The 14,620-nt window shown below is 46.1% G+C and overlaps 1 protein-coding gene across 23 annotated transcripts in view; it reads right to left on the reverse strand.

The window, feature by feature from the left end:
* Positions 1-14,620, reverse strand: part of LOC131592447 (RNA binding protein fox-1 homolog 2) — a 171,281-nt gene that overhangs the window by 72,569 nt on the left and 84,092 nt on the right. Inside the window, exon 1 of one of the 23 annotated variants that reach the window (XM_058863970.1) lies at positions 13,834-14,015. The exons of the other annotated variants lie outside the window; for them this stretch is intronic. Coding sequence (XP_058719953.1) covers positions 13,834-13,860 — 27 coding nt within the window. The 5' untranslated portion in view covers positions 13,861-14,015. Of the gene's footprint in view, positions 1-13,833; positions 14,016-14,620 lie in introns of those variants that run through there. 23 annotated transcript variants of the gene reach the window in all.

Here is a 14,620-nt window from a genome sequence, read left to right on the forward strand (position 1 = left end):
CTAAACAAAGCCACTCACTCCAGGATACAGGCCTGGAAAAAAAAGCATTAGCATCTGGCAACCAAGAGCAGCACCCCAGCATACGAGCCTGAGAGCAAATACAAGTCTCTGGCACGAAGAGGAAACACTGGGACATACGCCTGAGTGCTCCTGTCAATCTTGCAGTGGGGGAATGCCCAATTTATTTATTTTTTTTAAATATATTTTTATCATATTACCGAAAGGAAATGCCAGGGACTGCTGTGGCCCGTGTCCCTTGAGGCTCCACTGCTGCCATCAGGCTGCACGGCCTTTGCAGCAATGAATATTTAAACAGGGAAATAAATATTTCAGAGCACATTCATCCCCATAAGAAGTCTACTACCATAAGAGAGATGAGACAACCACACAGGGCCAGGGCCGCTCCCTGTTCTGCCCCTCTGGCTCCCACACCGCCTGCCCTTCCTTGGCCCTACTTCCCTCCAGCCCTCAACAGGCACCTTTCAGCTTCAAATATTCATGAGCACAGCTCCAGTTACTTTCCAAACAAGCAAAAACACCTGTGAAAAAAGTAACAAGGTGCTCTGCTTTCCACAGAGGTGCAGAACATAGCTAGCTCATGCTTTGCTTTCACCTCTCCTGGGGCTTCTGACTCTTGGGTGCTCATACTCGGGAAGAAAATAATTTGCTTGAAGACCCCACTGGGTTTTAAATCTTTTAATATTGCACCTTAAAAGAGAAAAAAATCTTAAGATCACCAAACCCAAAGCTCAACCGGCACCTGACTGAGAAACAGTACGTGACAATCTGTCTTTACTCCCCACAATTCCCTCCCTTAGTTTCAACAGTGCATTTATTCAGGCATTTCTTGGGTGCGAGCAGCTCCACTGGCCTCTCAGTGGGATGCTAACAGATGTACACAGCTTGGCCATCTCTGGCACAAATAAAATCGGCTAGAAATCAAGTTTAGGATGTAACAGAAAACCCATTCATTTACTCAGCTATCATCTGCTTGTCATTCATGTACTGGGGACTATTTTTACTATTACAGTGATAAAAGCTTGGGGTTTATAAGTAGGACTTAAGCTATGCTCTCACCTCTAAATTTCTTGGTTTTAAAAGATAATTTCAGGGGGTACCTAATACTCAGCAGAAAATCAAAATCACATATAAACACATTTATTCAGGATCAAATTTATAGGGCCATGAAACCCGCAGCCAGACTCCAAAATGATCTTTTGTAGCAGCTTCCACTGCGTATCCTACCTAGATTCAAAAGACCTAAGATATTTGCTGCTCACACAGTATATGGAGAAGGCTTCAAAGAACAAATACACCTACTCTGAGTGAAAAGAAGCCAAAAAGACACCTTCACAAACAGCAGCCAAAGGGTTATCCTGAATGACAGACACAAGCTAGTCTGCCCTGGCTAACTGAGCTGCACCATGGCATTTCCTTTCCAGGTAAAAGCTTTAATTAACACTACACAAAAAGAGAGTAATCTCTGCCTTTAGTGGCACCCACGGACCATGTTTTAAAAGATGATGGTAACCAAACCGCAGTCACAACGCGTCACGTGCTGTCAAAGGTGCCTCTTGGACTGCGCAAGAAGACACTCTTCATACCTGGATCCTGGCCCAGCTCAAGGTACAAGCTGGGCACCAAATGGCTCGGCCCTGTCATGGCTCAGGCACAGCAGGGAGCGTGCAAGGGTATGCGACAACTCAGCAAGGTCTGCAGATGCAGTCTTGGATGAAACTGCTAAATTCCCCTGCAGTCTCATTTCAGCTGCTTTCAGACCTTTGAAGGAGAACAGCCGGGTCTTTGCTATGCGCAGGAAGGGCCCTGCAGCACACTCAGAGTGAGTTTTCTATTGCAAGCCAGAGCTCCTGCTATTTCCTCCCTGGTCCTCATAGCCAAGAGAAGAGACCCAGGCAGCCCCCAAGCTGCCTTCTTGGGATGGCCAGCTTCATATTAATGAAATTCTCTCTCATACTCCTGCTCTGTGGCATGAAATGGCTCCAAAGTGAAGTATTGAACTGTAAAACAGCAAAACCTCTTTCCAGGCAGCATTTCAAGGAAGAGCACCTGCCCCTTGAATAGGTGGATCAATCATCTGGTCCCACCGTCTTACCTTTCTGCTTCTGAAAAAGCAGCAGCATCCCTTGGTCAACACTGGCCATCAGCCACGCTACCAAAAAGATGCTGTTTACATTAAAAGCATAAAATAGCAGTCACAGCAGTGTAATTCAGAGACTGACAACAATCCTGCTGCTTTGCCAGCAGTGAGTCCCAGGATTTTACATCTCTGCTTCTAACTACCACCCCAGCTGTCCTTCATATATCACTGAAACTAAAGGATCCAGCCAGAAGTCGAATGCAACCTGGCCCAAAAAATACCTTGTACTTCCCTATCTTGTTGGAAGACCTCATACGCAGAGAAAGGAAAACGTGTTGGAAGAGGAGCAATTACCTCACCAAGTAATTTAGAGCAGGAGCCACCATTTTACAGCAGACATCAAAATAATGAGCACTCCTCTGCTGACTGTGCAGCTCCGTGTTATTCCCATGATGCGCTGCATACCCAGCAGCATGTTAACATGGAAAAAACCAGCATCTGATCCCACGCAACAATAAAAAAATACATTTTTTATACCATACAAAAAGTGTTAGAAAGGAAAACAACATTTAATTCTGTGGCTCCTGAGGACCTCTCATGACTCAGAAAATAAATGTAAACAGATGAAAAAGTTAATTTGGATCATATCAGCTTCACTGGCATGCAAAGGGCTGAGCAGGCACCCTGGGGAGAGGGAGGGAAAGATTTGCCATAGATCTGGTTACTATCACTGACAGCTGACCTAAAACATCACAAGATTCGACCGGACTCTACCTCATCTTCTAATTGTCAAAGGTGCTACTGCCTCCTTTAAGAGATACAATGTGTGAAACACGTAACACTGAGGTTGGGGAGGAAGGAGAGCCTGCAGCACAAGCATGTAACTAGTCCAGATGATAATCCTCACCACATTAAGAATGAGCCCAATTAACTGAAACAAGAAGCAAATTAAAAAGAATTGTTCTTTTGAAGATGTAGCATTTTCAATGCGAAGCAATGAGGACATAAGGAACCGGAATAATTTCTCCGCAGTTTGAAGCTACTGCATGGAACAGACAGACAGGCAGTTGCTCTGTCCTACAAAGATGCTCCTTGAAAACAGATGTCCATCTGCAACCCAACACACTTAGCTTGGGAATTTAGAGATCCAGCTGTATGGGCTGTATGGGTTCCACAGCCTCATCCCCTAGATGGGCCAGCACAGCTCACAGACTTCATTGTCAAACCTGAGAAATGTTCTTCAGTATGAGCCCTCAACACTTGGCTTTAACTCTACCTCATTTGATGAGATTTGAACTGCCTATCACCACAAACTGAGCTTTATTTCTGTCCTATTAAATTTTTAGGAAGCGTTTAAGTTCTAAAGTTGCCAACAACAGTATGAGTAGTAACCCACAGCAGCCAATATATTCATTGTTAACAAAAGTGTCCTTGATTTGTTAGGCCTTCGACATCCACTGGATGATTCACAGAAAGACAGATACATCTGAAAAACTTCCCTGAAATTCTTTATGATGAAAATTGCTCTTTTAGCTTCCTCTTGCATGTATAGGATATAAAGCCTTTTCAGTATCTCAGTATTTGGCACCACAGGGCACAAAGACCACCTCCACTTTACAGCCATGGTTGATCTTAGATGATCACAACGGAAGAAGTTTTGTGCTCTGCTTCTGCTAGGTAATACAAACATCACACTTAATCAACAGACTCGTCTCCATGCACTTCTGCAAGAGCAGGTCTACCACAGCTGACCTCACACGAGGGCAGAGAAGCAGCTCACATAGGCACAGTAATCCCCTGGCAGAAATTTGGGACAGACACAGCTGAAGGCCAATGCCCGAACCACTTTCACAGCTGAATCTTTGAAAATGTCCCTGCTCATTTCAGAGGGGTTGGACTAGATAACCTTTAAAGATCCCTTCCAACCCAAATCATTCTATGATTTTAAGGTTTTATGATTGGCTACGGGAACACTCTTCTGCTAGGATTGTCTGAACAGTAGCCAGGAGGCTCATCACAACTCTGCATTTAAACCATGTCAATCAAACGTGGTTCTTTCCTGACACCAGATTCTTTTCACCTAGATTTAGGCCAGAGAAAATCTCAGAATAATTGTATAGTGACACACAGAGCTTCACAGCTAACCTAGAGGCCTACTACACTTTTGAAAGCCACTACAACCCTCTACAAACTCCCCAGAAGAATGAAATTTATCTTTCTCTATGCATCTCCAAAACATTAGGAAATTCCTATTACTCAGTTCTAGCTATTCTTCTCTGTGTTACAAATAACACAGCTCAAAGTTTCCTACCCACCCACTGAAAAAAAAAAAAAAGGCACTGGCTTTCTATACACTTCTGCTTTAAGCTCCCAACATCTGGTCAGGAGATGTGTTCTTGGCCATGTCAGCTGCCAAGCAGAATCCCAGCCATTCATCAGGCAGGGAGCCTTGGAGCTGGCAGGCAGGAGGGCCAGGCAGGCACGGATCTGAATGGAGACGCTCAGGTCTGCAGCCTTCAGTGCAGCTTTCTCTTGACTTCTGTGCAACACTTGCAGTAACTCCTGCAGCTCACTGTCAAAACCAATTAAGAATACTCCTAACAAAAACCAAAGAATGTTCCTGAGAGAGTACAGTTGAGCTGAAAGGGACAGTAGTCACCGCCTTTCTCACCTCCTTACAGCAAGGCTTGTTAGAAGACCTTCATTTTGTCTATGGCCAAAGTCACCACTGGACTGCTCAATGCTACAGTTTCAGACTGGATGGAGAACACAGATCATGGATCTTTAATCTGCTTAAACCCAATTTAGACTCATCTCACTGAATGAGACAAAGCATTCAGAAGTCTTGCTTTCTGATGAAGCACCGTATTTTTTCCACCCTTCAGAAGTCCATGTTCCCAGATAAATTCATCCTCCCTTGCAGCATTCTGATCAAAAGATGCTTTGAAGACCTAGATGAAGGTTTGCAACTGGCTTTGGATGACCTAAATTTTTTCTGCCACCAAGAGAGTCAGCCCCTCCTTGACTACACCTCCTCATCAGTCACACTTGATGTATTCAGCCTGTCACCCATGTCCCTGTGAAGGACACATGGAGCAAGGAACTGTCCAAAGTTCTCACCACAGCCTTCAGTCACCACCTTCCTCATTCCCCTATCTCACCACACTGCACTCTTTGCCACAGATTGGTTCCATCACAGTCTAATGCAACTCCAAAAAAGTATTAACACCTCCCCAACCAAACTCATGTGAAATGGACTCCTAGAAACATTTTTTCTTCCTCTCCCACTGCTTCAAGATAAAATGCTTCGTCCTGGAACAGGGTGGAAACAGACCTGAGAAAGTATTTGCAAAGCAAATGTAGCAACGTTAAACAGCATCACACACAAAGAAAAGCAAAAGGGAAATTTAAAGCAAACAAATCTGCATTAAATATTTGAGCACTAAGCAAAGCTAACATAGCACAATATCTTACAGTCAACCAACAGTCAACAAATTGACTAATTCACTAGTTTCACCAAATTAACATGCCGTTCCTCCCATACTTCCTGATTCAGGCTGGAAGGATCCTTTTTAAGTTTAGACAGATTTAAAACTATGCCTGTTGAAACTGAAATCCTTTCCCTTGCTGCCCTATTTATCTCAACCAAATTTTATAAAGCAGGAAGAGACACATTGAAAAACAAAAGCCCTTCCTACTCCTGCTGTCTAATATTTCTAAGCACTTTACATAATTGTTCAGTTTTGATAACCTCCTTTCATATGATGCCGTAACAAAAATGAGAAAAGCTACAAAGAACAACAAATCAAATTAATGGTTTCACTCTTCATGGAGGGTACACTAGACAAAGGAGGACTAGTACTATCTAAGAAATCCAAACTTCTCTCCAAGGCATTTTTAAGTAAATCTTTTTACGTAATTTAAAGCAGGTTTTGCTATTAAGACTGGAGGGAGAGCATAGGCCTAGATAAGGAGCTTCAGTGAGACCTGATAGGTGAATGATGGTCTGTGCACTGCGTAGGTCAAACTCTGATTATCTACATCTTGGCTAATCAAAAGCAATTATCTGAAAGTCAAATATGCCCTCCAAGTCAGATAACTCATGGAGACCAGGACTTACCTACAGCGCACAGAAATCCTAAACTCCACAGGACCACAACTGCAGACACTATGAATTTTAAGCAGGATAACCAGGACAGTAGTTCAGAGGGTTTTAACCATACTCAAGACTCGCAGCCTGAGGGCAGACTTCAGAAGCTAGAAAGATTACGCTTGCAATTACTTGGACATTTTTTGGTGCATCCATGCACCCTCACATTACAGACTACTTGGAGTGCAATTCCAGTTAGGTATTTAGAGACTACTCAGGGTAAAAATCTCCATTAGAGGCAGGGCTGGTAGAGTCAGGTTGGTTACTTCCCACTGTAGGACTGTTTTCAATTGATAAAATTCCAAGAAACCATTCAAATTTAATCTTTTTTTCATGCTATCTATAATTGATTTTGGAGTTGATGACTTGTTTTGTTACTTAAACCATAGCAATCCAACCTGAGAAAAATGTAGGGGGTATATTTTGATTTGTTTATGATTAAGGGAGGAGGAAACCTCCACATACACTTTGAAAAGTCTAAGAGAACTTCTTATTTAACAGAAAAATTTGCATTTCAGGAATCTATATTTAGCCACCATGATCTGACCAACATTATAACGAAAGTATGGAAAATTACAGTGCCTGTCTTACATTTAATCAGCTAAATCTCCCAGTAAAGCCATATGCAATGATCAAAAAAGGCTAAAAGGTAAACAAGAAAGAAATAATAGTATGCAAAACCTGCCAAAAAGGAAAGAACCAATCCATTCTTTATATTCCTCACTGAAAGAACAAATGGTGGTGACAACCTTTATGTTAGATACTAGGAAAGACTCGGCAATACTCAGAAAGGCCAGCAGTGGCATTGCAAATGCTTTTAAGGCAGGTTATTCACCATGAGGAATGGTTTAGATATTGTTTATTCTAACAGGAAACAGAGATGCTCTTAAGGGTGGCTGGCAGTGCCACATGCACCCCATTTTCTGTGATTTCATGGTCTCATTTGGAGATCCATCCACAACTTCAGAGGAGATACTGGCCATGTCAGATCTAGGTCTGAAGATCACTGACAGCAGGGAAATGATCCATCTCCAGTACTTTGCACCATCTCCTTAGCAGGGATGATGCAACATCAAGGAGCACCTCAAATCAGAAAAAAAAACCCAAGAAACAGACCTGTAAATGCAGCAGGAGAAAATTAAATTGAGACAAGAAGCCTGAGCACTATCAGCACAGGCAGTGACAGGGAGCAAATAGAACAGACAAGTATGACTGCAATAGGTGTAGAAAAGGCATACTAAATGAGGAATGAAGGCAGTGGGCGGAGAGTTAAAAATGCCTATGACAAGGAGACTGTAGTGAGGAGAGGGAGGAAGAGGAGGAAGAGAAGCAAAGAATAAGCAGGTCTAAAAATCAGCTGAGAAGGAACTGAAATGATCAAGATAAAGTAGTAGTCTGTCAAAACAGGAGGGCATGTAACTGGAAAGGAATGGAGACTGGGAGAGTATGGATATAGTATGGCTTGTATGATGGAGGTCAGAGGTAAGACAGGAAAGGGCACACAGGGATGGAAGAGAACAGAAAATGTGCATACTAGCATACACCCCAAAGCCTAAACCAGAGCCTAATATTGCAAAACGTCACCATTCCTCTGCTGTCAGCAAATGCACGAAACCAACTGGCAAACACGGATCAAGCTGGCCTGCACAGAAAATGACAGCTAATTGCATAGTCAGTCAAAGTGGCAGAGGTCTGTGGGTTGTATCTGGGATGGCCAACTCTGCCACTGATAACTTGCAGGGGTCATCATGGTGCCACATACACTGAAGCTGATGGTGATGGTTAGTGGGTTGCCTGTTTTTTCTTTTCTTTCTCGTGGAAAAAAATAGCATACAAACATGTGATTAAAGAGCATCATAAATAGCCACAGAAATAAAGAGAACAAATGAAGGTTTCTTTCCCGACATGAAATACGGAAATGCCCGGGAATTGAAATCCCTCTCCATTACATTCTTGATCACTCTCAATTCAGTTTAAGAATAATATTGCTTAATGAACAGTTTTGCAAAGAAAAAAACATCAGGTATTAAGCAAAGCACACTGTTGAACAGCATTTGTCCCATTTTCTTTCATGCTGGTAAAACACACTATTTTTTCCAAAAGCTTCCAGTTGAGCATTAATTGCTCTGGCTTCTATGAACTGTACAAAACCAGCCTATATATGTCCTGCCCTCACCGGTCACAGCACAGCCTCCAACAGCCCAGCAAAAATCCATCCCACACAGCAGAGGATCATAAATGACTCTGCAGGAGAATACCAAAATACTTCTGGTAGGAAAATTGACATTTCTCTACTCTGATTCCAGGGCACATGTCTGACAGAAAGAATACTGACTACATCCTTTTAAATAGCATTTTTGAGAAGACTTCAGCAAATTAACTATCTCCTCCCTGATACTCAGACCTCCAATGAATGCCTGTTAGTGAAGTCTGTGACTCTGCAGCTGGGAGGTAAGTACATTAAGGAACTCATTGCAAAGGGGCAGCCAATTGCACACACCATTTGCTGGAAATGGATCTAAAACAGGAACATGAAGCATTTTACCCGAAGCAGTCAGTAAGACCAGAATCCATGTCTAAAAAACATCACACACAGAGACATCCACTGCAGACCCCTTTTGCACTGGTGTTAGATTTTATAGTAGAAGGCTGGTCAATACTAATTAAATGCAATGGAGCCATTGCATCATGAATTAATAAGATAGAGGGAAAGATGTTGCTGGTTTCAAGGGCCTCCCTCCTTTGCAACCTTGAACTTTTGTATTCTTTTGTAGCTCACTACAACCTCTTCACTGATCCAGATACTTCATAAATTAATAGTTCTTAAAATACAATTAAAACTGTATGTTAAATTTACACAGCCTTGGCAATCAAATATCACAGCAAACGTAGGCATCCTCATTTCTCAATTCCCGGGGATAACCACCTAGTCACCTGCAGAAGAAATGCACTAGGGAGCAGCGAGGTTATTTCTAGGACAGGGACTCAAGGAAATGGCAGTGCCATATCAAGTTGCTTTTCTCCATCCTGCCTAGGAAATGTTGAATACAGCTTCTGCCATCCCAAGACAGCTCTACAAGCACCTGCAGTGGTTCACCTCTACTGCAACGCTTCTCAAAGTGCTCAGCACAGGGGACCAAGAGAAAAAGACTAAAAAACACTCACCAGGTTCTGCCAGGCCCCACTGATTTTTAGGCCCTTAAGAGTGTGCCCTTCTCAACCAGCAGTTAAATCTCTAAGTGTAACAGTTACAGACACAACCCAGAGCCCCACCTCCAGCAACTATGTCCTAATATCAGGGAAAGTGAGACACAAATTAATCTTTGCATTCCCAAGGGAAAGTCTCTTGGAAAAGCGACTGGATAGGATTTCTCTCACACAAACCTCTGATGCTGACAGGGTGTCTTGCAGCACTAAGGAGAAGTCCAATGACATACAGTAGAAGGGAATGAGAAAGTAGGGGATAGGTATAGGTATAGGCACTGAGTCAGATACCATGTAAACAAGCATCATTTCTCAAACAGCAAAGAAAGGAGAAGTGCAGAAGTCCATGGACAGAGAAGAGAGCAATTCCCTTCCAACAGCTCATGCAAGTTTGCAAGATAGCACCAAAGCAAGGAGCAAGCAGAAAGGACAACTGGACTGAAAGGGACATGCAATCCTCAAAGCAGGGAAAAGGGACAGGGAAATAATGGTAGCTCCTAAGAGAAGTCCAAGAGGAAAACAGGGGGCCTTCTACCACACACAAATAAAGCTTTTCTTTTTTAATTCTTTCTTTTAAGGGAGCAGGGGAATCCTGCAGCATCCAGCTTGCCTGGAGGGGAACAGAACCTAAAGCAGCCATAAGGGGACAGGAGGGGGGAGGCTGTTCTGGGACTCAAGTCTCCCTTGCAGACAGTTCAAACAAAGGAGGACGGTCTCCTGTAATGGGATGCATTGTACATTTTTAGCTAGCACAAGGTGGCTGTCGTGACAGGATTCCCTATCTCCCCCCTCCAACTACACACGCCTGCATGATCCCAACATGGAACACAAAGATCTGTTTTATCACACCATTACTGTAATGGGAGGTAGAGAAAGACAGGGAAAGGGAATGAGGCAGAGGAATGAAAAGGAGACAGAGCGGCCTTTAATGAGTCAGCCACTGCTCTGATTTAAATAAGATCTCCATTTAAGGAGCACTGCAATTGTTGGGTTTTCTTAATTTAAAAAAACAAATCACTGACTGAGCAAGCAACTTTTGACTGTACAAGTTGTCTCACAGCTACACACAGGGTCTGGGAGGGAAAGGGTTATAGAAGGGGGAAGGGAAAGGGAAGAAAACCTCTGGAAAAAATGAGACTGCTTGCTGGTTCATTTTAACAAGGACATAAATTAGTCTCAAAGCCACAAACGCCATCACCTCCCTGAGCCCTGGGCAGAGTGTAGCAAGTCAAACACGTGCCAAGATAAACGGCGCTGGCTGGAGCCTCCAAGGGGTGCTGGGGGGGACAAGAGGGGGCATGCTGAGAGGCAGGGCAGCAAAGATGCTTCAAATGGTGCCACAAAATGGAGACTGGTGATCCTACAGCTGCACAAAAGCAGACCTTCTGCTTACACCCACATCAAAAGCTGGGAACTCAAGGCAGATAAAGAAGGAAAATGGGGTGCTGAGGTCAGAAAATAGCAGTTCTCCAAGGTCTGGCTTTAATTACCACAAGCAGCCCTTCCTCCTGCTCCTCCTCCTATCTTGGAAGAAGGCCCGCCAGCGGGCAGCAGCCCAGGTGAAAGGTTCCATTGCTGAGAGCAGGGAGGGGAGCAGACAATGGCGGGGGGATTCATTACAAAGGCACACACACACACATACACACGCACACACTCAGCACTGCCGGCTGCCACATGGGCTGGGGGGACCCCTTAAGGAGGCAGCAGCTCCCCCCCCACTCTCTGAGATGCTCGACACCTTCCCCCTCTCCCAGCCCTGATGGGAAACAGATTTGGAGGAAAACGCCAGCAAGGCACTGGGCTGTCCAAGAAAGGGAGGGCTTTGTGCTCCACACAAGCCAGCAACCTCACCATGCACCACACAGAGAAAAAGCCTTTTAGCATATAATTCTCATCCATAAAAGACTCTCTCTTTTATCTGCAATTAGCACATAATGTACTGGGCCTTGTTTAACACTCATTTTCACTGATTTAGGATTAAGGGGGATAAGGCTAAGGTACTTTCTGTTAATGAATCTGAGCTCTTACTCTCATTAGCAATTTTTGTTTCCTCTTTTTTAAGCACATTTCTACCTTCCAGTATCTCCCATTTCTTTACATCACTATTTCTAGTCTTGTCACTCCATACACTCATATTTGTTCTGTTCTATCAGCTTGTCAAGCCTATACAGAAGCTCATCTCCCAGATCTCCAAGGAAGACAGCAAGCTTGCTCCCTACAACACAAGAGAACTCAGACCAGGTAGGCAATGTTTTCTGGAGACTCAACTAAATGGAGCAAGACTGTAGCAATGCTGAATTCAATCAGCAGCAATTACAAGTTTAACATACCAACAATATTTACTTTTCATAAATGAGACAGAGCCCCAAGGAAATAAGTTCACAGGTTTAAATAATGGCAGCCTGCTGCTTCAAAGAGCACTGCAGAATAACGTGGCTGGGGATATTGTCTGGAATGTGCCACGCTCCTTCAGCCTTACACTTGGCCAAACCTGCAGTGAGGTACTACTAAGGACCAGCCTAGCAGCCAAATGATCCCCCTGAGAGAAGGCAGCACTGTGCTAGAGCTGAATTCACCTGTGCTGTCTTCCTCAACTCTGTGTACAAGGGCTATCCATCGTTCATCTGGATCCCCAACTGACACACACAGTCCGAGTTCTCCTCTCCTACTGTTTCTTTAATATGCATCTTCTCCAGCCTCTCAGCATGTAAATACACAATGCAAATCCTGAAAACCTATACTAAAGAGTACATACTCTTAAGACAATCGTAATTCAAGGTCAAACAACACAATAACGCGCAGTCTTGATACCTCCCTCCCCACGTCAATAAATTGAGAGTTTCTATGGAAGACAGATTTCTCTGGAGTCTATTAAGATATCCTAAACCTTTGAATGAGTTTATACCCTCCCCTGTTTCAGCCAGTGCTCCAGTAGAATCTCACCCTTCCCAGCCCTGAATGTCCCCCAGCCAACAGGCTTGTGCTCCAGGGTGCTCAGTCCCAGACATGCACAACATATACACACTTGGTCCTGGTGACCCAGGCACCTTTCTGCACCGCACAGACACGGGGTCCGAGCGTGACAGCTGTGGCTGAGAGCACATTGCCACACATGGCTGTGCAGAATAACTCTCTGAAATGCGCACACGTCCACCTGCAGCTTAGGGGCACACACCCCCAGCTGACCAGGCATACACTCTGAGCACACAGCAAAACACAAATGGACCCTGACTGCAGAGACACAGCTTTCCAGCATCATTTGCTAAACTAAATATAGGTACAGAAAGACCCACGAGACTTCTGCAGAGCTCTTCTGTCTCAAACAGAAAGCCTTGGACCAGATAAAAAGGAATCTGTAATGGAAGGGACTAAATAGCAGAAGCAGAAGGTGGGGCTTGGGAAGATACCTTTAGACTGGACAGAGACCTATTTTTCAGCCACTGACAATGAATGCAAGATATGAGAAAGGGTCAAAGTGGGTGTCACTTCTCGCAGCAGATTCATTCTGAGTTCGGCACCAGCGAAAGAGCTGCCCCTTGCAGTGGGACATGCAGGATCTCAGCAGCAGCTAATGAAGGCGGCTTCAGCCTGAGCTAAGGAAAGCCAAAAAGGCAGTGTGCATCTACTCTATAGAGCTGTAAAGCTCTACAGAAAAAAAGCACTTGTGAAACCCAGATTTGAAGAAAAGTTCTTCTGAGAGTCCTTCCCTCCACCCCCTTTGGGAATATCCCCCAAAGGTTTCCAGCTCTGCAAGGCACTGCAGGGACATTATATAATGTGCCTTTGCCTAAGTCCAAAGGATTCCAGCTCCACGATGCCGCTCTCCTACTCCTCCCTCCCTTTGCCCGCTCCCTCCGATGGCGAGTTGCATATGCCATGCCAGGGGAAAAAAAAAAAAAAAATAAAAATCCAAAAGCATACAGTAGCCTTAAAAGGCGACCACTGTCCGACGAAAACCCCTTGCGGTGGATGCGCGATGGCCCCGGGCGCGCTCCTCAGGAAACGTCAGCCGCTTTCCCCCGGGAAGACACGGGCAGCCCCACGCCTACCGCTACCTACAAGGGCTTCCCGGCCCCCGCGGTGACCGGCAGCCGGCTGGAGAAGCGGCGGGGAAGCCGTCCACCTTCGGCATCGGCCGTTCAAATGCGGGTTTAGCCTAACTCGAAGCAGGGGCAACCCGTGCCCCCCGCGCACCGCTCTCTCTAGAGGGCACTGCGAGGTTGCTCCGGGCAGGGGGACGGCAGGAACCCCTTCCCCAAAGCTCCCACCGCGGGTGCCGGCGCGGCGGGGCTCCCTCCCGCTCCGCTCCGGGCGCCCCGCTCCCTGCCCAGACAAAGCCGGGCGGGCAGCCGCCGGAGCCCGGCCCGCCCGCCACCCTTACCTGAGTTACCATTTTCTTTTTCTCCATAAACCAAAATGGGGGAGGCCGGCCGCACGGGAGAGGAAAAAATTTAAAAAAAGAGAAACAAATAAAACGAAATTAAAAAAGCAGCAGCCCCGTGGAGGCGGGCGGCGGCGGCGGGTGGCTGCGCTGCGCTGCCTCGCCGGCGCGGTGCTCCCCGAGCCCTTTTTCCTCTCTTTCTTCTCCCGTGTTCCTCCCCTTCTTCCCCCTCCCTCCCCCCCCTGCCGCCCCCCCGGCTCAGCCAGATGGCTGCGGGAAGCGCCGCCCCGAATGCCGAAGGTAATTAATGCGAGCCGGGGCCGCCCCCGCCGCGCCCCGCCTCGCCCCGCCCGGCTGGGCTCGGCACGGCCAGCCCCCGCCCCAGCGAGGCGCTCCCTCGCCTGCACGCCGGGACTCCCCACTGCTCCCCGGGAACCGGGAGGCTCGGAGAAGGCGCAAACGCCAGCTGGAAACAAAAGCGAAGGTGGGTGGCCCCGTGCAGCGCCGGTCCCGGCCAGCAGAACCTCACGGCCGGCCCGAGCTCCTCCGCACCTACCATTCCCAGCGCCCCAGGCCTCCGCCTGGACCTCAGCAGGCGGGAGAGAGCATCTCCCGGCTGGAGGACGCTGGAGAGATAGCTGTCAGTTTTGCACAGACCTCCCTCCTGCCACAAAAGGGAGAACGCGTGGGTTACACGGTGTGTTGGCTGAACCGGAAGCAGTATCCGTGCCAGGATCTGCATTTCTATCATCATAAAACCTGGAGACCGCTGGACTCCTTCCCAGCT

Source organism: Poecile atricapillus, chromosome W (assembly GCF_030490865.1).
Source record: "Poecile atricapillus isolate bPoeAtr1 chromosome W, bPoeAtr1.hap1, whole genome shotgun sequence".
Classification (NCBI taxonomy): Eukaryota; Metazoa; Chordata; class Aves; order Passeriformes; family Paridae; genus Poecile; species Poecile atricapillus.